Source organism: Propithecus coquereli, unplaced genomic scaffold (assembly GCF_000956105.1).
Source record: "Propithecus coquereli isolate 6110/MARCELLA unplaced genomic scaffold, Pcoq_1.0 Scaffold127, whole genome shotgun sequence".
Lineage (NCBI taxonomy): Eukaryota > Metazoa > Chordata > Mammalia > Primates > Indriidae > Propithecus > Propithecus coquereli.
In genome coordinates, this window is record NW_012136858.1 from 1,156,204 (window position 1) to 1,178,431 (window position 22,228).

General features: G+C 36.2%; 1 protein-coding gene across 2 annotated transcripts in view; it reads right to left on the bottom strand.

The window, feature by feature from the left end:
* Positions 1 to 578: 578 nt before the first annotated feature.
* Positions 579 to 22,228, bottom strand: part of ME1 (malic enzyme 1, NADP(+)-dependent, cytosolic) — a 176,982-nt gene continuing 155,332 nt past the window's right edge. The window contains exons 10-14 of one of the 2 annotated variants that reach the window (XM_012638232.1): positions 16,839 to 16,944; positions 14,961 to 15,103; positions 12,054 to 12,227; positions 5,975 to 6,073; positions 579 to 2,296 (exon numbers count right to left, since the gene is read on the bottom strand). In XM_012638232.1, the coding sequence (XP_012493686.1) occupies positions 2,126 to 2,296; positions 5,975 to 6,073; positions 12,054 to 12,227; positions 14,961 to 15,103; positions 16,839 to 16,944 (693 nt within the window). In that variant the 3' untranslated portion in view covers positions 579 to 2,125. The remainder of the gene's footprint in view (positions 2,297 to 5,974; positions 6,074 to 12,053; positions 12,228 to 14,960; positions 15,104 to 16,838; positions 16,945 to 22,228) is intronic. The other variant, XM_012638233.1, reaches the window with a different exon arrangement.

Consider the following 22,228-nt stretch of genomic DNA (forward strand, 5'->3'; position numbering starts at 1 on the left):
TTGAAATGTAAGTATAAACTATGCACTGGATTTTGAAGACTTAGTATGAACAAAATAATGTAAAATATCTCATTCATAATTTTATATTGATTACATGTTGAAATAATGTTTTGGATGTATTATTAACATGAATCCCACCTGTTTGTTTTTTTATGAAGCTATTAGAAAATTTAAAATCACACACAGGACAGTGCTATTCTGGGCTGAGGCCTAGTGAAAGGAGAACAGACCATAAAGAAAGATAAACATGGATTTAAAGCCTATCTTCTTCATTTACGAGCTCTGTGGATTTGGCAAGTTCCTTAAAATACCAACTTTGTAAGGAAATTGTGGGGTTTGCATTAACTTAAAGTAATATATGTACAATACTTGACACCTGGTAAGTAACTATCTAATGCTTGTTTCATTATCTTTCCCTAAGGACAAGGAAAGTAGCTCTCACATCATAGTATCCAGTGTATATGATTACATTTGGGTGAATGAAGTTCATGGTGAAATTAGAAGTTATTAGAATAGTTTACAAATTCATAATACTTTGATATATGACCCCCAAGACCCAGCATTACAATGAATCCATATTTTAAGAAAGAAAGACAATTATTTCATAATTTCGTTCATTCACTTTTTCTATGCTTTAATAAATCTTTTGCATAGGTAAATACATTTAGTTAGAGCTATAAGACAACATGGCAATCGACAAGAAATGGATAGTCATTCTGAAGCTTTTCCAAATAACCACATTGAGAAAACTCTTGACTAAATGTTACCTTCAGAAATACCCAAACCCCTTCTACTCAAGACCAAAAACAATCTGTGTAACCTTCAACTTTAAATAAAATCATTTTATAGTATAGTTATCTTGAACATCTTCTTATACTCTTTAAAGCATTACTTCAAAAACAAAATTCTCTAATTTTACAAATAAATAGCCAATGTTATTGCACCTGAGCTTAAGAATTTAAAGTTGTTTCCATTAGTTCAATCATTAATTTCTAAAGTAAATCAATACAATCTGGGGATGTAACTACTTTTTTCATAGAATGGTCTTGGTAATTAAAATATTTTAATATATGATGTAAAGATAATTTCTAATATTGGGCACATGGTTACAAAACTTTCTCCAAACTCAGAAGAAAGTAAGTCTGTTGTAACACAGTGAGCTCTCAGTTACCTAAGCTCATCAAGGGTCCATTAAGGCAGGTTACTCAAATAGGAACCTAGCTTGTCTGGGAACCACGGTCTTGCTCCTAACTCCTGAGATCCTTGGGGTGTTAAGAGGCAGGGCTCCTCAAGCAGCCCTTTCTCAAGGGACTGAACTACACACTCTCCTAGCAGCCCTTCTCACTGCTCAGGCTATGCTGACATGAAGGTACCAACCTCTGGACAGGGGCCACAGCCCATAAAAGCCCTGTAGCAACAGTATGGTACCTGAAGGATAGGACATTTGGTTAAGGGGAAATAAAGGCGCTTATAGGAGGGATCTCTAAGGACCACGGTGATGAGAGCTTCACTCCGTAAGATGTAACAATGACAAAAGAATATTAAAATCTAAGGCTGCACAAGGCATTGTAAACAGCAGTGATCTTTCTTAGAAATGTTAGAATTCAGTTGCACAAATATAATATAGGATTAGAATAAAAGTACCTGAGAAGTCATCTTTCTCTAGGCAACAAAGTAGTGTTGTTTCTATTTAGCAAAAGTTCATCGATGTCTAAGTTCATTTCTATCTTTATTAAAAAAAAAAAGTAGATTTTAATAAAATGGTCAACAAAAGAATTATGGATTTAATGTGATAATATCAATTTATTACTAATTTTGGTCTTCCCATTAGTTTCCTCTATAAAAATGATGAGTTTCTCAGTAGTAGGTACAATAGCTTTTAAAGAAAACTTCGGTAGAATAATTAAAATAGAAACCATAAATAACCAGAAGGCAAATGAAGTAAAATTGTCTAGTGTGATGTTTATCCTAATTTGTATCAATATTCTTCACACATTTTTAGATTGTTAAAGTAAAATTATCTTAATCTAAGCATATTATGAACCATTATAAAAGATTCCAACCTTTAAAAATTATGAAAGATTTCAAGATCTCACTGATAGAGTTAGAAATGTTGGCTATTATCCTACTGGTCAAGTTTGGTCTGTATTTTCTGGGCCTCTTCAGGCCAAGAATAACAATCAGGTAGAATCTGGTCATAATCAGCACTGTACATCTGAGAGCGCACAAATGCTTCTTTGTTTTGTGGCTCAGGATAAACCGTGGCTGTCTTTTCTTGGTATGCATCTTTGACAATCTAGATATAAAAAAAGAATATTATTTTAATGAATACAGGTGAGGATGAACCCATGTCAGTAGAAGTTTTATTCATTTCAAAAAAAAATAATATATATCTTGTTTATTTCCAGAAAAAAAATATTATAATAAAAGCACACAAAACCAATAAAGATATAAAATGAAAATGCAATTATAAACCATATAAAAAAAGAGAGGGGGGGGAAATGATACCAGCAGCTAAGGAAAGCGTGACTAGTGGAGGTTTATTCATGTATGTTCACACCAGGATTTCTCAGAGACGACAGTGTTGACATGACCTGACTGATAATTAACTTGAACTAAGAACAGTCCTGCTAAGCTTGAACCTTGAATTTTCAAGAATCCCTATTCTGACCACAGCCTCCTACAAAATCTCTTCCTTTATCCCGGGTCTCTAGACCCTGCTCCCCTAACCAGCTGCACTCAGCAGCCAGGGTGAGTGCTCCTTGCCAGCGTCACAGAAGAGCTCACCTCCACGTCTGTGTTACCAGCACAATTAGAGTCCCTTCTCTGGGGATCCCTCAGTGCTGGCTTTCTCCCTCCATGGCTGTCCATCCTAGAACCATGTGTGAGTTTTCTGTGGTGTCCTTCTTTTCCTAACCTGCACATTAAACTTTTATCCCTTTTTTAAAAACTTTCTCTCATAGCTCCCAAAAGGCAATTCCAAACCTTCCCTGTCTTCATCTTAAAGTCCCCATTTGATTCTCATTACTGAGAAAATTCCAACTGCTCAGAGAAAATGATCTTAATTTTCCTTCCCACCAACTCAAACTGTCTCCTTCGTATCCTCGTACATGCTCTCTTCCCCTACTTTCTTTGAAAAAAATGGATTCTTCTTATCAAGGTCAATCACTCCATATGTGCTAGTTCTTTTACACCAGTTCTATAAAACAATCACTGAGCAACTATTTGTATGACTGACTGATTTGGGTAAATCTGATTTTGAAGACTATTAGAGTGATTAAGTATCTCTTCTCAATGGAAAATTACGCATTTATGAATATTTATGGTTATAAATGCTGTACAAAATGCTGTGTATTATGAAGAAATGTCAATGAGCAAGGAAAAGTATGTGTACGCTATAATTACACTATAATAATGTTAGAAAATAAAGCAAACAAAAAAATTCAATACAAAAATAATAATAATGCTTATATTAGAAAAGTATAATGTTTATTATTTTCTTTTTCTCTCTTTTCCTAAGTGCCTTTAATGTGGTTTTATTACGTTTTAAACAGCTTTATTGAGGTATAATTCACACAAAATTCAACCATTTTAAGTGTACAATTACACTATTCTTGTAAATTTATTGAGTTGTGCAACCATTACCACATTCAGTTTTGGAACATTTCCATCACCCCAAAAAGATCTATTGTGCCTGTTGGCAATGGCTACATTAACTTTATAAGAAAACACATCGTTTCACTACTGACACAGACTATGTGGAAATTCATCTCCTCTTTCTGCTCCCAGGCATATTACAGTAATGATCTTTGAAATATTTATTCTTGCCTTATCAATGCAAACCTCCCTGGAAGAGTGGCTTATATTTTATTGCTTTCCTAATTCTCCCTGATTTCTTAACCTCTTGTACCTCTTGAAAATGCTTTTGTAATCTGATAACTTTCTAAGTACTAAATAAAAGTCTTCATCTGTTTTTCTCTCCAGGATTTGGTTTCGTTAATCACAACTTCCACTCCCAGCCTGAAATCGTCTCTTCTCTAATTCCTGACATGCTGCTCATCTCTGAGTCTCTTCTTAAAATCCTGACCACTTCTCTTCGTAACTGGCTTCTTTTTCTCTCTCTTCCAGACAGAATAATAAATTATATTCTATCCTCAGTTTTCTTTCCTTGCCATACTTGCTCTCTTGGCAACCCCAACCACTCCTAGAGCTTTGCTGTTACCACAGATCTGCAAATGACTCCCAGGTCTTTATGCCCAGCCCCTCTTTAAGTTTCAGTCATTTCCATCTACTTGTTGTATCTGTACATTTGATATGCGATTGATACCTCAAATTTGCAGTCTATTTATGTCATTTTCCTCCCTGAAGTTGGTTCTTTGTTTTAATTTCCCAACTTTTGTCTCTGCATTCAGTATTCTGGCATTATTATAGATGTAATATCTGAATCTTTCTGCAATCCTTCTGATGTCTCCTGATTTCTTAATTTTTCCTCTAATCATATGCTAACTCCTTTTCATTTAAATCTTCAAAATGAACTTAAAATGATATTATGCTGTTCAGTATATTAATAGCTCAAACTAGTCACAAGCTAGTAGATACATATGAGGAGAAAATATGAGCATACTCTTTCATAAATAGATAACCAAGCAGATTATTATTTTAAGTTTTTGAAGGATTACTTATTTTTTGAAGAATATACATTCAATCAACAAGACAAATGATGATATATGAATCTTAAATAATATTGTTTAGGTAAACTTGCTAATAGCTTAAACCAGTGGTTTTCAACCAGGAGCAATGTGGCCCCCAAGGAGACACCTGGCAATGTCTGGGAACATTTTTGGTTGTCACAACTGTGCAGATACTACTGACATCTAGTGGGCAGAGGCCAGGAAAGCTGCTAAACACTGTACAATCTCCAGGACAGCCCTCACAAGTTATCTAGCCAAAATGCCCAATGTGCTGAGGTAGAGAAACCCCAGTTTAAACAGATAACCATTTTTATGGGCTGAATTGTGTTACCCCCAAATTCATGTGTTGAAGCCTTAACCTCTAGTACCTCAGAATGTGACTGTATATGGAGACAGGGCCTTTAAAGAGATAATTAAGTTAAATTGAGGCCATTAAGGTAGGCCCTAAGCTAATCTGCCTGGTGTCCTTATAAGAAGGGGAAATGTGGACACGTAAGGATGTCCACACACAGAAAGACCACGTGCGGACACAGCAAGAAGGCAGCCATCTGCAGCCAGGGACAGAGGCCTCGGGCCTCAGCACACCCAACCTGCTGACATCTTGATCTTGGGCTTCCAGCCTCCAGAACTGTTCGAAAATAAATTTCTGTTGTTTAAGCCACCCAGTCTGTGGTATTTAGTTATGCCAGCCCAAGCAAACTAATACAATGACACTGCACAAAAGTCAATTTCTCTCTCAGTCCAGTTACAGAAAATTTCCCTGCCTTTAGGCTCTTCCTGGCTAACTCCTCACAAGCCACCCAACAGCGTTTAGTTCTTTGCCCTCATTGTTTTGCCTTCTGCCCAGCAGTATCAACTGTGATCTTAGTCATTTAAGATGCATTCATCACAGAGACACAGGTAAGAAAGGTGGTTCAAGGTCTAAATGTCACTACTGTATCTGCAATATTTTGGCAGTTATCACAAGTGCAATATGGAAAAGAATAACTTAAAAAGGCAAAATGGGAGGAAACTGGCTGAAAGGAAATCCTAATGAATTATTTAAAAAGAATTATTGGGAAATGAATGATTCAGCCCAATTCTTCCATTCCTCTGTAGGGATCAAATGTAGCTCCTGAGCTCTATGGAGTCACTGTGCCTCATTTCCCTGACTTCGGACACAGTATGTTGATATACACATACAAATATACATTCCAAGAAAGTAGATTTTTAACATTTAACAAATGCATATTTAGCAAGAGAAGGAGGGAAAAATAATGAAGCTTGAACAACAGTGGTTTTACCTTTTCTGCAATTTTCAGAGAAACATCCCTAATGGTGTTCAAAGGAGGATAAAGCCGGCCCTCTTCCAAGTGTTTATCTGACACTTGCTGAGCTATAACCTTAAAAAAAAAATAAAAAAGGAAAAAAATGTTTATACTTCACACCATACAATGTGGTGCTTATACAGATAACCAAGTGAATGGTCACATATAATGGTCATGTGTAGAAACCAATCCCATTAATGTGATCGTCTAATTTCATCTCCCTCTCTATCAAGGAGAAAACTGAGCCTAGGGAGGTATGGTGAGTGTTGGGATCATCGCACAATTGGTGAAAAATATGGGAAGAGAATCTAGGTGTCCTCTTGGTCCACTTCGTTTTCTACTGTACTGTGAAATGCTGGATACTTTCCAACTGACGCATTAGGGGAACAGGAGAAAAGAAAGGAAGAGGAGGATGATAGAAGTAACGGAAAAGGACCCTGGGAGCACAGGAGGGCAGTTATCCCAGGCTGCTCACGCTTTACCCCAGCTGACCTGTGCAGGCGGTAGCGCAGGAGGCTGAGAAAGCCATTTCAGAGTCACGTTATATGGAGGATTTTAATTTTACACAGACCCTGGATTATCTGAATCACCTAATGAGTCTCTGTATCTGCTGTCACCAAACTATTCCCTACTTCTAAATCAAGCAGTGTTGAATTGTTTATTATCGACCTCCCACATCAGGGTCCTCTGAACTCTCACATATGTGTCCCATAAGAGAAGCCAGATTTGGACCCTGCCACAGAGGCCTGATGACCTAAAATAGTGGAGAGTTAATAAAAGGGATGTTTGCCCTTTTCCATACCCTTCCTATCTCCAACACATTTGAGAAGTAGGCCTTAACAGGGCAGGAGGTTTTTCAGAGTCTCACCACACACTTTTCCCCAAATTCCTCAAAGTGCTAGTGTCAGAAGAAGAGTAAAAGAGAAGATAGGTCTTCCCTACCTGCTACTGTAGGCCTCTCATACTGCAGGGAGAGGACATGCTATTTGAATTAGATATAAAATTTTGAACTGAGCAGATGTTTAATTATTGTTCATTGACATAACCTCAGCACTCAGAATAATGCCTAACATATAGAGGGTACTTAATTAACACTTGTTAAAAGGAGTGAACTGAGAGTTGTGGGATTTTACTGGAATGCCACTAAGAGAAAGAAAAGGGAAATCTGGCAGAGAATTATTTAAAACAATGATTGGAACAAAAATAAAACCATTTTATGTTATTTCCCCGTTGAACTGAGACTACTTTTTAAAAAATCTTGTTACTTATTGTTCTTCTGCAAAAGATTTCTGGCAGGTTTAAATCAGTTGGAATTTCTTAGATGTTAAACCAAAACCTTCTATGGGTATCTAGCATTGTTATTTAACTGGATAGAGAAAAAATGAGTAGCACAATGTTGAAAAGATGTAGCAGCATGCTGGTTGAAGACTCAGGCTCTGGTGTGAGGTGGACCTGTGTTTGAATACTATCTGTTACTATCTGTTTGAATTTGGTCACATTAATTAAACTTTATAAGCCTTAGTTTTCCCATCAGTAATATAGAACTAATAATAATTCCTAATTCATAGGATTAAAAGAAATAAATGCTAGCGAAGAATTTACCCCAGTGTCTGTCAAATAAATGTTCAATGAGTCTTAGCTATTTATTTTAAAAAGAACAAATAGGCAGCCAGCATGGCAAAGTAGAAGCAAAATAGCTTTTGGAGTGAGATGTACCTCTACAATGTATTAGTTTATTGGATATTTGATTTGGAGGCAAGTTCTATAACCAATCAATTTCAAATTTTTTCAATTTTTTTTCCACTGGCACATAGCATTCAACATCATTGTTTCTTCTCTAGAACTCTACACAAATGTCATTTTATTTTTTTGTTTATTTAAACATTTTTTTTTAGAGATAGGGTCTTGCTTTGCCACCCAGACTGGAGTGCGGTGGCACGATCATAGCTCACTACAGCTTCCAACTCCTGGGCTCAAGTGATCCACCCACCTCAGTCTCCCAAGTAGCTGGGAGTACAGGTGTGCACCACCACATCCAGTTAATTTTTTTATTTTTTGTAAAGACAGGCTTCTTGCTATGCTGTCCTCGACTCCTCAAACTTCTAGGATCAAGTGATCCTCCCATCTCAGTCTCCCAAAATGCTAGGATTACATTCATGAGCCACCACTCCAGGCCACATATATCATTTTAAAAGGATTGGCGACAGTCAGAAAATGGCTGAGTAAAGAAGAATCATTCTGAATCCTTGCTCTCCATGTGTGCCTGTCACACAAAGAAATTGTGGAACAAAGAGTCAAGCAGCAAACAGGTGGCCATGGGGAGCCCCACTAAAATGCAAGGAATTGATTCTGGGTGTGGAAAAGGAGAGAGTATACAAGAGTCCTAATCTCACTCTCATCTATTGAATCACATTCAAAAACTATTTGCTGCCTTTGATGTGCTTTGGGTGTCTGTCTCTAATGACATTGTGGCTGATTTCAAATAATCTCTCTTCCTTTCATTCTGACAATGTTATGGCAGCTGGATTTTCAGTTATCCAGTGACTTGTGTGAATCAAAGCTTCTTCTAGATGCTGTTGTCCAAGGTGATTATCTCAAGTGTCCTCGGGCAGATAGCAGAAATAGGTGGAGCAGGGTAGAAGAGAGGATACCAGCACGTGATTCAGGAAGAGTGGGGTGAGGACAGGCTGCCAAGGTTTGTCTTTCAGGTGTGAATAGGACATGGGGAGTGTGCTGTCAGGATGCACCGCAGACCACGCAGGGCCAGGAGGACTGACCCAGGAAGCACTATGCACTCTCATCAGAGGTCCAAAAGACTGTCCACCGTGCCAGGAGAGTCAAAATTCTCTTCATGATAAAAAACAATCCAGAAATATTCTTTGGGATTGGTGCCAAGCCATGAGATTTCTAGTTCCATAAGAGATCTAACTAGTATTTTTGACAATAATCTTTTTTTTTTTTTTTTTGAGACAGAGTCTCACTCTGTTGCTGGAGTAGAGTGCCGTGGCGTCAGCCTAGCTCACAGCAACCTCAAACTCCTGGGCTCGAGCAATCCTACTGCCTCAGGCTCCCGAGTAGCTGGGACTACAGACATGAGCCACCATGCCCGGCTAATTTTTTCTATATAGATTTTTAGTTGTCCAAATAATTTCTTTCTATTTTTAGTAGAGACGGGGTCTCGCTCTTGCTCAGGCTGGTCTCCAACTCCTGACCTTGAGGGATTCGCCTGCCTCGGCCTCCCAGAGTGCTAGGATTACAGGCGTGAGCCACCGCGCCCGGCCCTGACAATAATCTTAATGGTTAAATCTGGGGTTGCCAGCTAAAAAAATTCACCTAGATCTCTGACATGTTCCTTTTGTTAACTATAAAATATTGTCTAGACAAGAAGGACTTTCTTCTTTTTGGGGCCCTCTGGCAGTGAATATCTGTGGTGTTATATTTACTCTTCTTGCAAAGATATATGACTAGTTCTATTTAATTCAACTCCACAAGTATTTACTAAGTTTCTGCTTTGTGCTTAGCTGGGTGCTACTGGAGTTTTGAAAGAAGTATATGGAAGACTCTCTGTCTTTAAAGAAAATTATATACAATTTAATTACAGAAGCAACACTTTTAAAATATGAAGCTCTCAAGAGCAAACTACAAATAGAAAAAAAAGTAAATATTGAGGTCTTTAACAAAGACAGCCATGACTAAGGAGAAAGATCAAGATGAGCCAGCCAGACTTGTCACAAAGAGTCAAGGATGAAGTGGGACTTCAGCAGCACAGGACAGGACTGAGGACAGGCTTACACAGGTGGAGAACAATTCTCAGGCTTTCCAGGCAGGATAAGAGATAAAGCAGTTACACAAGTGCACATATGAATGGTGTGTTTGAAGGCTGTGGAATGAGGGAGAATGAAAAGAATGTCAGGCTTCTAAGCTGTGGTGCTTGTCTGGAAACGGGCGTCACTAACAGAAACATGAATGTCGAGAGTGAGAAAAGATGATTAAGTATGGTTTTAAGCGTGTTGTGTTTAAGGACACAGCAGGGGATTTCTGGGGAATCGTCCAGCAGGAAACTGGAGATTTGGTAAAAGATGAGAACAGAGATACACAGGTTTGGCCACTATTAAGAGTGAAGATAGTAGAAATGAAAGAATGGACTAGATCTTTGAAAGCATAAGGAAAAGAGAAGAAAAAAGTGGGGCAAAAATGAATGCTAGAATAAAAGCTCTTAGTTAGAAGGGAGGTGAAAAGGACACAAAGAAAACAACGAGTGGGCCATCACTGAGATGGTATAAAAACAGGAATGTTGTGTTGAAGCCTAAGAGAAAAACAGTAGAAAGACGAAAACATGTAGCAAGAGAGATCACTGGTTATGAAAAGAATACAGGGCTGACACCACCACATTTCATTTTCTTCAGTTTTTTGGTAGCGATTATTACTTTTCTTGGATAGTAAATGGAAAATATTTGTAATGAAATTTGTCACTAGAGGGTGCTAGAGTTACTTAGAAAAAAAAAACCACCTCACTGGCTATCATGAGTATATATATTCTGATAATATGCCTATTCTAAAAAACAAGGCTTACATTTTCCTTAATGCAAAAACAACTGTAAAATGTTCTCTTGGTAATTAGACATCCACTTATGTTTCACAAATTTTTTGAGTCAAAGAAAACCTGAGATGTCAGTTATCATATTGCTAATGCAGTGAAAAGGACAGAAGCAGAATACTGTAGCTTCCGGGCATCTGTTCTCACAGAATGAGGCCAGGAGCTAACCCCTGGGATTATGCTCTTTTAGACCACATCAATAACCTAAGAATCTTTGTCTATACTCTTAGGATTCTTCTTCATAATGGAAAAAATAGCATGTTTTCAGGATAAAAATATTTCAATATGAGTCAAGTTCTATTCGGTTCAGTTCAGCTGTAATGTTGTACAGTGGTTTAATTTTAAGAGAAGAAATTCATGCAAGTTTTTCATTCACAAATTGCATCCTGTTAAAATCTGAAAACATGACATAAACCAGATGAACACACTGCTTATCAAAAGCTCATGATTTTACAAATATATGCCCGATCACCATGTTATCCTGTTGAGGGTAGGAGAGAGGGGAAGGAGAACTGATGAACATGATGCTCATGGTATCTCTTGTGCCATGAGTAATAGAGCCCTTTGTCTCTGACCTAGGAGTTTCATGTCTTCTGCCAGTATCTATGAAATTGTGGCTAACTTGTTAGCCTGAAAGTAGGGTATGAAGTAATAGTCATCGGGTGTGGGGCGGGTGGGACGGGGGTGTTGGGGATGGGTAACTTCACAACTAAAGGGTGTGGAGCACATTGTATGGGGGAAGGGCACACTTGTAGCTCTCGCTTGGGCAAAACAAAAGCATTGTATGTAACCAAAATGTTTGTACCCCCATAATATTCTGAAATTAAAAAGAAAATAAATAAATTGGGGGAAAAAAAGAAAGTAGGGTAAAATCTCAGATCTTTCACGGTTCATGACAGTATGAGATTCCCCAGTGGGCCTGCTCTGTGATGTTCTGAAAATCTTCCATGAAGCCCCAGACTAGAGCCCATTTCTGCTGTCCTTTTAAAGATTTTATAAACACCTAATTCCCTATTTTAATTTCTGCTTAAATAGTAGAGTGATTTCTGTTTTCTGCACTGAATGCTGAATGATAAACATTTCCACTCCACCATATCAGACTTTACTTTTAAACCTTCGAAATGCCATTATTTAGGAAGGTTCTAAATGAGAAAATATTCACCACTTAATCATCATTTGGAAACAATATTTTTAATTATCTCATTACTGTCACACTTGATCAGAAGTATAAGGATAAAAAAGGGTTCCTTTTAAGAAATCAAAACACAGAACCTTTTACTAATGATGCAATATAAACGTTCTACCAACACCTTATTCTCCATTGGGAAAGATTTTCTCTTTTTCAAACTTTACTTTGTCTAGACAGGGAGCTGAGATGCTAGATAAAACATTAGACAACATAGGCTGAGCACACTTGGTATTTTATAGCCTTGGCAAACTCAGAGGATTTTACAATACCTCAGCAGTGGTGAGAAAAATCTTATCTGTGATGCGCCTCAATCCACATGCCACAACACCGAGAGCAACTCCAGGGAACACGTAGGAATTATTGCCTTGGCCAGGATATAGGGTCCGTCCATCTGGAAGAGTGACCGGATCAAAAGGACTGCCACTGGCAAAAACTCCACGTCCCTAAAACACAGACACATACAACTAATTTTAAAAAGAAGCAGAATATTTTAAAACAAATATATTGTAACAGAACTACCCCATAGGCTAAATAATGAATACTTAGCAAGAAGCCTAACTTTTCATTAACTTCCTAGTAAGTCTGGGCAAGCTTTTGTGATGCTGGGCAACGAGTACTGGAATGGGTGCTTATTACTGCTCTTTATCTTACTCTTCACTCCCAGGAGAAGTGTACCAAGTACAGGACATGCTAAGACCATCATGCTATGCTCTGCATTGGTCCAACCCATGGGCTCATCAACCATTTCTATGTAGGCTCCCAATTATAGACTTCTGAAGATAAAAATGACAAGTTAACATTAAAAGTATTGGAAATAATGACACTTTAGGTCGGGGTTTAGGGATCAACACATATATAATACAAAATAAAAACTGGAACAGATTTTATATATAGAAATACTATAAAGAGTTTTATGGAAAATCACATATGAAACAAATTCATTAGCACAAGTGGAATTAGCAGATTGGAGGAAGATTAAGCAGTCAATAATTGTCTTCATTTTTCCTATTATTAATGTTTTGTCATAATTGTTTTGAGAAATCTCATGTATTAATATCACATGCTTCAAGAAGGCATTAACTTAGGGCCCACTGGGTGCTACCTTCCATGCTGCTAATCAAAAGAAGAGAATTTGTCTGATCTGTGAGGGTGAGAGTGGAGATACAGTTGAGAGTATTCAGGCTTCCAGGTAGAAGTAGGAAACACTCAACAAATAAGCATCGTAATCTAAGAAATCTATTTGAAAAGCCTAAAACAACAAATCCCCAGAGCATAGTTTAAATGATGACAGAATGTGTGAAACTGTCAGACCTCTTATCTCATTACCTCGTATTTCATACTTCAGTCTAGGTCATGATATAAATAATATTAACTTAATATTCATTTTTAGCAAATGTCATTAATACACCTTTTGGTTCTTTTAAAAGCTGTATGATATAAAATTCAACCTTCTCCAGGATATAAAAAGATGAAAATAGATGAGAGAGAAAACAAATTCTCATATAGGTGTTTATAAGACACATGTTTTGCACAGAATTAAGTTTTATTTTCAGACAAGTCTGATACCTTAAGCTCTGTTTAGCAGACAAAACATGTCATTACAAACAACCTTCTAATGTAACTAAATTATTATTTCATATATATAGGTTTTTGAAAATTATATTTGAGAAAGAAGCCTGCAACATTATATATCTCCCTTCTTTCCTATATTTCTATAATCACCATATTTCGAGGAGGAATGGCATTAAATAAATGATAGCAGTATAGTTAACTAAACATTCTCATATATATGAATTGTTTAATATGGATAAGAAAATCTTCCCATACCATCTTTGGATTGTATTTCCAAGGTTCAATAATCTTTTTGTATATTGTATTTTAACCTTTCCTAACTATCTTTCACCTATGCCTGCAGCAGCAGCAAAGCACATTCAGCAATAGGGAGACCTTTCCTTGTGCTGTAATCGTTTGGCCAAACTAGTGTTTAAATTTTCAGCTTCAAAATGACTTTCAATGTTTTATGTAAAACAACATAGGACACTAGGCAAGATCATAAGAAAAAGTTGACGCCATTTATACCAGACACATTCAAATTCTGAAACAACTTCATAAGTTTGGCTAATTTTCCTTATGTTTGCTGCAGATGAGTCTCTAAACTCTTGAGGCCTACTGAGATATACTAAGACAAAATAATTAATTAAACACTTGTTTATTATGTGCCTACTATGTACACGGTATCATGTCAAATTTCTGCTCAAAGGGCTTTTTATTTTCCTTTTAAGGATTCAAGGACCACTGAATAATGTGAGGCACATTCCTTAACCTAGAGATGAGATAAAAATTAAAATTAGTGAGGATATTGAAGGTATCCCCAAATAAGAGAGAGAAACAATGGAGTGGCTCCCTGCCAAAAAAGCATTAATTCTAATAATGAGCATTTAAGGACATACTATTAAAGTAGAGCCATCAAGTTCAAATTGTGCAGAGTGATATAACTTTGTGTTGGGTTTACCTTCTCTAGTTCATTTTGGATTTATTTTCAAAATAAAAGCTTTAGATAGATGTGACTCAACCTCTATTTTGTTGTAATGATATTTCCAAGTCTTTGAAGGGAAAAAACGCTCTTGCTAACATATCAGTCAAATATATATTAGTATAAGAATACTATAAAATAAATTACGATTTTTGAAACAGTAAGTATTGAAGCATTGAGGACTCCTATCCCAACTTGGCTGGATGTCAAGATAGCTGCCCAAATACTCCACCCATGGCATCAAAATCCAAACCCAGGATTTAGCAAAGTGAAAATAAGGCTGTGGTTTTATACTGTATGCTTCAATGTTCGGGAATAGCTAGTTAAAATCCATTTCAATAAGCATCTAGAACCGAGCTTTTTCCTTTCTATTTAACTTTTATGTTCGAATCTAAAATACTTCCAAATCACCTGAGGAAAATGATCACTAAAACATTACAAAGTTTATTTTATTTTATTGAAGAAGATTTATACAACAATCTAAAAAAGGAAATAGTTCTTGTCTCTCTGACCTATACACTTTTCTTACAGTCCTGGTTGTATAATTTGTAAAGGTTAAATGATAAGAAACTTAGAAATCCTGGGCCTCCCTATAATAAATCAAAATTTGATTATTAAAATATTAGTTACGCTTTTGCTTTACCTTAGTTATTTTATAGCACTGCTCTGCAGAACATTCTGCTTTGCTAGTTGGATTACTCAAAGCAAAAATAATAGGCCGTTTGTTGAAGGCAGCCATATCTTTGAGAATTTGTTCTGAGAATGCACCACCAATTGCAGCAACACCTAATGAAGAAATCAGAAACTGGTGATTAGAGTTACCATTGGTTAATTCATCTAAGAAGGCCATCCTTCAAAATGATGATATATGTCAGGTAATTTTCTAATAGACCCTCTAAAAATACTGTGTGGAATATTTGTAATTAAAATATAGTGACAAAAAGAAATAAGTTTGTTAACGCCAATAATTTTTAGGGTTACAAATCTACAAGTATCTATAAAAAAAATTTAAAGATAACATCTGATTCATAATATACTGAGAGTTAGTAGCCAATCACTTGGAATTCTGGTTATAGGCATTTGTAACAGGAAATTAAAATGTGTCCAATATATATATGCTCTCTATAAGCAATTCTATGAGTATATTTCAGTCTGTCAGGCTATAAAGCAATTATGTAATTATGGATTTTTTCGGTTTCTTGGGATTTATTTTTTTTTTAAGAGACAGGGTCTTGCTTTGTCATCCAGGTTGGATTGCAGTGGCACAATTATACCTCACTGCAGCCTCAAACTTCTGGGCTTAAGCAATCCTCCTGCTTCAGCCCCCAAGTAGCTGAGACTACAAGTGTATGCTACCATGCCTGGGTCATTTTTTTCTTATTTTTTGTAGAGATGGGGTCTTGCTATGTTGCCCAGGCTGGCCTCAAACTCCTGGCCTCAAATGATCCTCCTGCCTCAGCCTCCCAAAGTGCTGGGATTACAGGCATGTGTCACCATACCCAGCCATGTTTTAAAAAACCAGTGCTAACACTTAAAACAATCATCTGATTCAATTGCAAAATTGAAGTGTCACTCACTGCAAGAATTTTAACAGAAGAATAAAGCAATTAGCATAAAGGAAATGAAAAACGGCAAGATTACTGATAGGACGTATTTTGTAAAAATGATACTACAAGTTTAGTAAAGTCCCTAACATGGACTTAGTAGTTGTTTTCATTATGATTATCATCATTATTATCAATATTGTCTTTTGTTTCACAAGAGCTTCCAGGAATGGAGTATGATACATAGTAAAGATAGACATTATATATGAACAAAGTATAGTTTCATAAATTCCTTTGAGTTTTTTTTTAAACTGCTTTAAATGTGACCATATTACATATCCTACTGTGCACATGCAATGTGTAAGTACTATAATGCATGCTATAAATGATATAAAGATATGTGAGATGTGATCCCTGTCTTCTAGGAGGTTCTAAGCTAGTTCAGTGTTTCTCACCTCAGCACCACTGACATTCTGGGCTGGATAATTCCTCGATGCAGGGGCTGTCCTGTACATTACAGGATATTTAGCAGCATCCCTGGCCTCTACCTGCTGGATGTCAGTAGTCTCTCTATCCTCCCCAACTTTTCCTTCCCAGTGAAGACAGCTAAAAATGTCTCCAGTCATTGCCAAATGTTCCCTGGGGAGCAAATCTCTTCCATTTGAGAACTACTGTCTATCTGGAGTAACCAAGCCTGGAAAAGTGCTGAATATGCCAGGTATTAGTTGGCTGACAGAGTTAGCAGAGGGGGCCAGGCACTTCAGCTTGGATCAGTAAGAGTAAGAAGTCAGGACTGAACTTACAAATCTAGGTCTCTATAGGGTACTATTGCTTGAGTCAATGTGTAGTTTTATTTGTGAATTCCAAGGGTTAGAATTTCAAAAAAGGTAAATTATGCCTCAAAAATCAGTAGTAAGAAAAACCAATCAGGTCAAAATGGGGGGTAGGGAAACAGAGGAAAGAGGAACAAAGTTTACCTATGAGGGCAGTTGGTTTTATTTCTTGAACAATGGCTTCTAGGTTCTTCATTTCTTCATGTTCATGGGCAAATATCTCTTTCTCTTGTGTTAGGGAAGCACGTCTCTAAGTGAAGCAAATAAGGAGAAATGAAAAATCTGCCAAACGTGAGTGGGTCAAAGAAATTTCATATATATATATATAAAACCAGTATTTACGGTTAACATTTTTACCTACTATGTGTTACAGCTATTCTTAAAGTCTCTTTTCTAATTGCCAGTGTATTATTTCATTCATTCTTTCAACAAATTTATGTGTCAAACAATTTTCTAGGCAATAGAGATATAACAGTAAGCAAAACAAAGTCTTTCCTTCATTTAATTAACACTAAAAATCCTAATTCTATAGACATTTGTGAGAAACCAGCATTAACAAATAGTAATGCAAAATATCACTGAAATAACAATATTGTTTGCTACACATTATTTGTGTTCTATAGCAGTGTTTCAGAATCTAGAGTTGGCTTTAGCTGCGGCACTGCCAATTTCTGTGCCACTGAGTAAGAATGGAACTTGAGGCCATATTTATATCATTGTTTAAATGATATAAATTGTTTAAATGTTTATATCATTGTTAGATTTTCTGAGTAAGTATTAGCTTTATATGTTTTTTGTTATTAATGTTTTGATTACAAAAGTGCCATGTGTTATCTAGTAAACATTTAATTATAATATTCTAGCTACAAATTTTTAAGATTTGACTACATAATAAATCACTGCCTGACTTTATACGGTACTTTATGACTTTCACGTATTTCATTTGATCACTTCAACAATTTTGAGAAGTAGGACAAGTATCAGTAGAGCCATTTTACATATGAAGAAACTGAGGTTCAATGATATTAAGCACTTGCTCAAGGCAAGGGATTGTACTGGAACTCGGTCTTTCCAACATAGCACAGAACTCCCCTGGAGAAAAAGCTTTACAAATAGTATGTCAGATTATTTGCAAATTGTTAATCCTGAAGATGGTACAATTTTTTTGCTTCAAAAGGTTATTATCATTTTATTTCTGTTTTTTAAAGCAATACATTGAATTATAGAAAATTATATATGAAACATATGAACTTTTGTGCTTATCTATAAATAAGGATAATAAGATTTTCTACCTCATCAGGTTGTTTGTGGGTTCAATGAAATGTAATACACGTAAAGCACATAGGACAGGTTTTATAACAAGAGCTCAAGGCTAGTTGTTGTTTTAATTAAAATTATTGTGAAGAAAGAGAAAAAAATCATAATTCCAGCACTTATAATTTTGGTCTATTTTCTTATAGTCTGCTGTAAAATGCTATTTTTGTACCACTGTTTTCCATTATGAGCATGACATCAGATTGAATGGCTTTCTAAAAAGAGAATTCACCATTACTCATTTTTGAGTTGTAAAAAGTTATTATCTTACCTTTTCTCCCTGTATATCAAAATATATTACATCTGAGATACTGTGAAAAGAATCTTATTTAATTCACTCAAAATCAAACTTGAAGCTTATTATTTCATATTGACTTCAACAGAGAACACTAATCACCAGTAACATTAAGTTGAATATCTTAGTCCATATTCTTGTTCGCCATGCTTATTTTAAAAAATTAGTCAAAAGAATCATATAATTGACTTTCAAGAGGAAGCATCAAATTGCTCAATAAATCTCATCCATTGTCATTGCCTTTTTAGAATTAGTCATAGGTCCAAAAGAACAGTTGTTGTAAACCTAGATTGTGCAAGTGAACACTGAATATTCTCAAACACCTCTTCTTTTGTGTTTATTCCATAAGATTTTTTAAAACTGCCTTGTAATAATATAATTAAAAAACATACGACAATACTGAAATCTTTACAATTCTCACAAAATGTGTAGTGGGGGATAGGGTGGCTCCTACCTAATGCTCTCATCCTCACCTCTCTTAGCTTCACGTCTGGGAAATTTATCTCATTTACATATCTCATCAGAGATTAAGCATCATCCCAGCATGTAAAAAGTGGCTAATCCTAATCATAATTTATTAATCACAAATAAGAAAACAAAGGTATTTGAAGTGTCAAAGAATTCTCCTCAAATATTTTGATAATCATCAGACTTTGATTTAGAGGAAGTGGTAGACTGAATTGGCCCCAATTCCTTATCATCCCTTCCCTGTCAACATTCTTTGCCAAGTAACTTTGCAGTTTCTTCCACAAAAGGCAGAGAATACTTTCCTCTCCCTTGTCTTTAGACTTGAACATGTGTCTTGCTTTGCTCAATAAAATATGGGTTGAAATGAGAGTGTGCCAGTTCCAAGCTAGGCCCTAAGAGAAACTGGTGTTTTTGCCTGCTCTCTTGTGCCTTTGCTGCTTATTTTAGAAGTGTATGACCTGGCTGGCCAGCTGGTCCAAGGAAGATGAGAGCCTTGTGAAGCAGATGTGGACCTAACCTGCTGTTGAGAACCACCCAGCCAATATCATCGGAGCTGTCCCATCTGACCCAAAGATAAGTGGGAAATAAATAACTGTATGTCACTGAAAGTTTGTGGTTGTTGATAACATAGCTGACTAAGAGTGATTTCAATTTTCATTACGTATTCTACCTCTTTGTTTTTTTACTCAATGTTGTTCCCATCTGTTGCTTTGGGAACAAGAGGTTCCTTTCTCTGAAATGATTTAATGAAAAGAATGCTTTTGCAATCCATATGCCACCTCAATGCCCTTATTACTGCCTTCATTACTTGGCAAAAATAATTCTGCATTATTAGAAAAAAAACAGCAATTCTGTTCATGGATAGGAATAAGAATTTGGAAACATTTAACAGTTACAGTGTTTTAACTATCTAAATTATTTCCAAATTATTTTTGGAAGTAGCATAAGCTGAAATTCATGACTATTTTGATTCTTACACAATGAAACTTCCAGGAGAGGTATAAAACAAGGTTGTGGTTTGGGGAGGCATATTTCCTGGGAATAATAACTTTCAGCTTCAAGAATTCTAAACAAAACATGATACAGTTTTGGCCTGTTACTCTTTCCCAGAAATGCACATACGTAATTGCAGACGTAAAGGCAAGAAACTAGACTAATATCTAGGCAAATACCACAGAACTCCAAATTGCTTCTAGTGTGACTTTCCTTATACTTGAGCTAAAAGGCTAAACTATATTCCCCAGACCTCGCTTGCAACTAGAGTTTCCGTATTAAACATATCATTCACCGAGCTGATGCACCTTCATAGCATGTTACAGGAGAAATGGGCATCATGAAGTGGAGGCCATGTGGGTCTTCTGGAAGCTTGTGGTGGTGGTGTTTTGTTTTTTCTCAGGTAGATACGGCAACCTCTAAGGTCTAGTACACCACCAACAGGTGAGTGCTAAGTAATGGTGGTGGCAGCTACTATATCTAACAGCTTTCTTGTTCGTGGCTAAAACATTGATTCTTGAGTCAGCAACAATAGCAGAGGCAAGAGGTCCCTTGCTAATGAGGATCTGTATTGCAAGAACTGCTCCTGAAAGCTCAGCGTGGAACCTACTTAAAAAGTTTAGAGATTTGCTTTTTGAGATGTTTTTACAGACAAGAGAACTTGCCTAATGTATGCTAATTTCTCTAACAAAGAAAAAAGATCTCAGGATAATTATTCTCCTACTCTAGACATAGTCATCTCAATGAAATATTATGAAACATTATGTAATAATCTTGAGGGTTGCTGAGAAAATGCATATCTATAGAGAAGACTAAATGGATTGCAGGCTTTGTCTATTGGTTTTTTTGGCTTTCCACCTGACAAAATGTAAATATTTTGTAAATATAATTCACTAAATTATCTTAATATATATTACTTTTATGTCCAAATATTGAAACACTTTTTAATGCTGTAGCAGAGAATTCTAATTGCCCATCAATATTCATTCTCTGTTTTTTAACTACTTATTTATTATTTTCATTCTCTCCTTTCTGATAATACTATTTCCCAGTTTTAGCTGGCCCCATGGCTACCCAGGTGGAGACTGTATTTCTTAGCCTCCTTGCAGCTTGGAGTAGCATGCGACTGCCTTCTGGCCAAAGAGATAGAATGGAAGTGATATGTTGTGTCCCTAAAAAGGAATGAGGTACACTATCGGAGTCCTCCCCAGTCCTCAGCCCGTGGAAGACGGTAATAATTGAAAAGCTTCTCTGTGCCCAGAGATAGATGGGGGACACATCCTAAGTCCCTGGTCTGCCCACCTCTACTATTAGGTAACTATTAGGTAACAAAGGAAAACATTTTATCTTGTTTAACTTACCATATCTTTGGGTCTCCTTGTACAAAAGTTTAACCTAAAACCCAATCCCTTCATTTTAGATATCAGAAAATAACATAGATAGACTTAGGAAAAGACTTTACCTAAACAAGCCCTTATGTTCCCGGAAAGCCAGTGATGAAACTATTAAGACCAAGAAAGTATCTACGCAATTTTTAAAGATTTGTAGTAATGTAAATTCTACCATCTTTCTATATTTAATCATTCTTTTTTATTCCTAACCACATTCCTGCTTACTGCAATGTAATTCAATTTCTTTTTCTTCAGCTTTGTACCATTGCCCTTAAATAATCTTTTGCATATTCAAAGACAGGTATTTCATCACAATATCTTCTCCCTTCCTAATCTGTTCTCATGGGCCCATCTTTCTCTCCTACAATTAACAAGGTGGCTCTACTCTGAACTCTCAGATGCTTTTGTCATCCTTCATATACCACAGGACCAAAAAAACTGTACTCCGTCAGAGAAATAACTAACGTCAGATATGGTAAAGGATCTTGTTTTCAGTGTTCTATTAATGTATTCCAGTATCGTGTTTTATTTTTTAAGGGTAGTAAAATATTATAATTAATCATTACCTTGTGGTTTACTTTGAAATAGAAAGGAGAAAACCTACCAAAATAATCATGAGAGAAAAGAACATTGATAAAATTTGGGGGATTATAAACAGAATAGCAATAGGAAATAGTAAAAAAGGCTTTATGAGGAAAATATGCACTGTTTTTTTTTTTAATTTCAAAAAATGCTTGAGCTCAACAAACAATAAGATTCCACAAAATCCACAGTAAAACCGTGTGGCCCACAGTTTGAAACAGAAGAATTAGTAGATCCCAGTAAAAGCTTGCTGAAAGCAGCTGGGTAGGTCTTCTCAGTCTGAGAAAACAACCAGTTCTTGGCCATTCAACTACTGACAAACAACATGACAATGAAAACATATCCAAACTGCCTCTGGTATATAGTTTAAAACAAATTTGCATATGATCTCTATAAAAATAGAAGTATATTCCTCTTCATTAGACTATCAAACCAAGGAGTAGTCACCCACATGAGAAAATAAAAGTTGCATAATAGTAAAAATCTTAGAG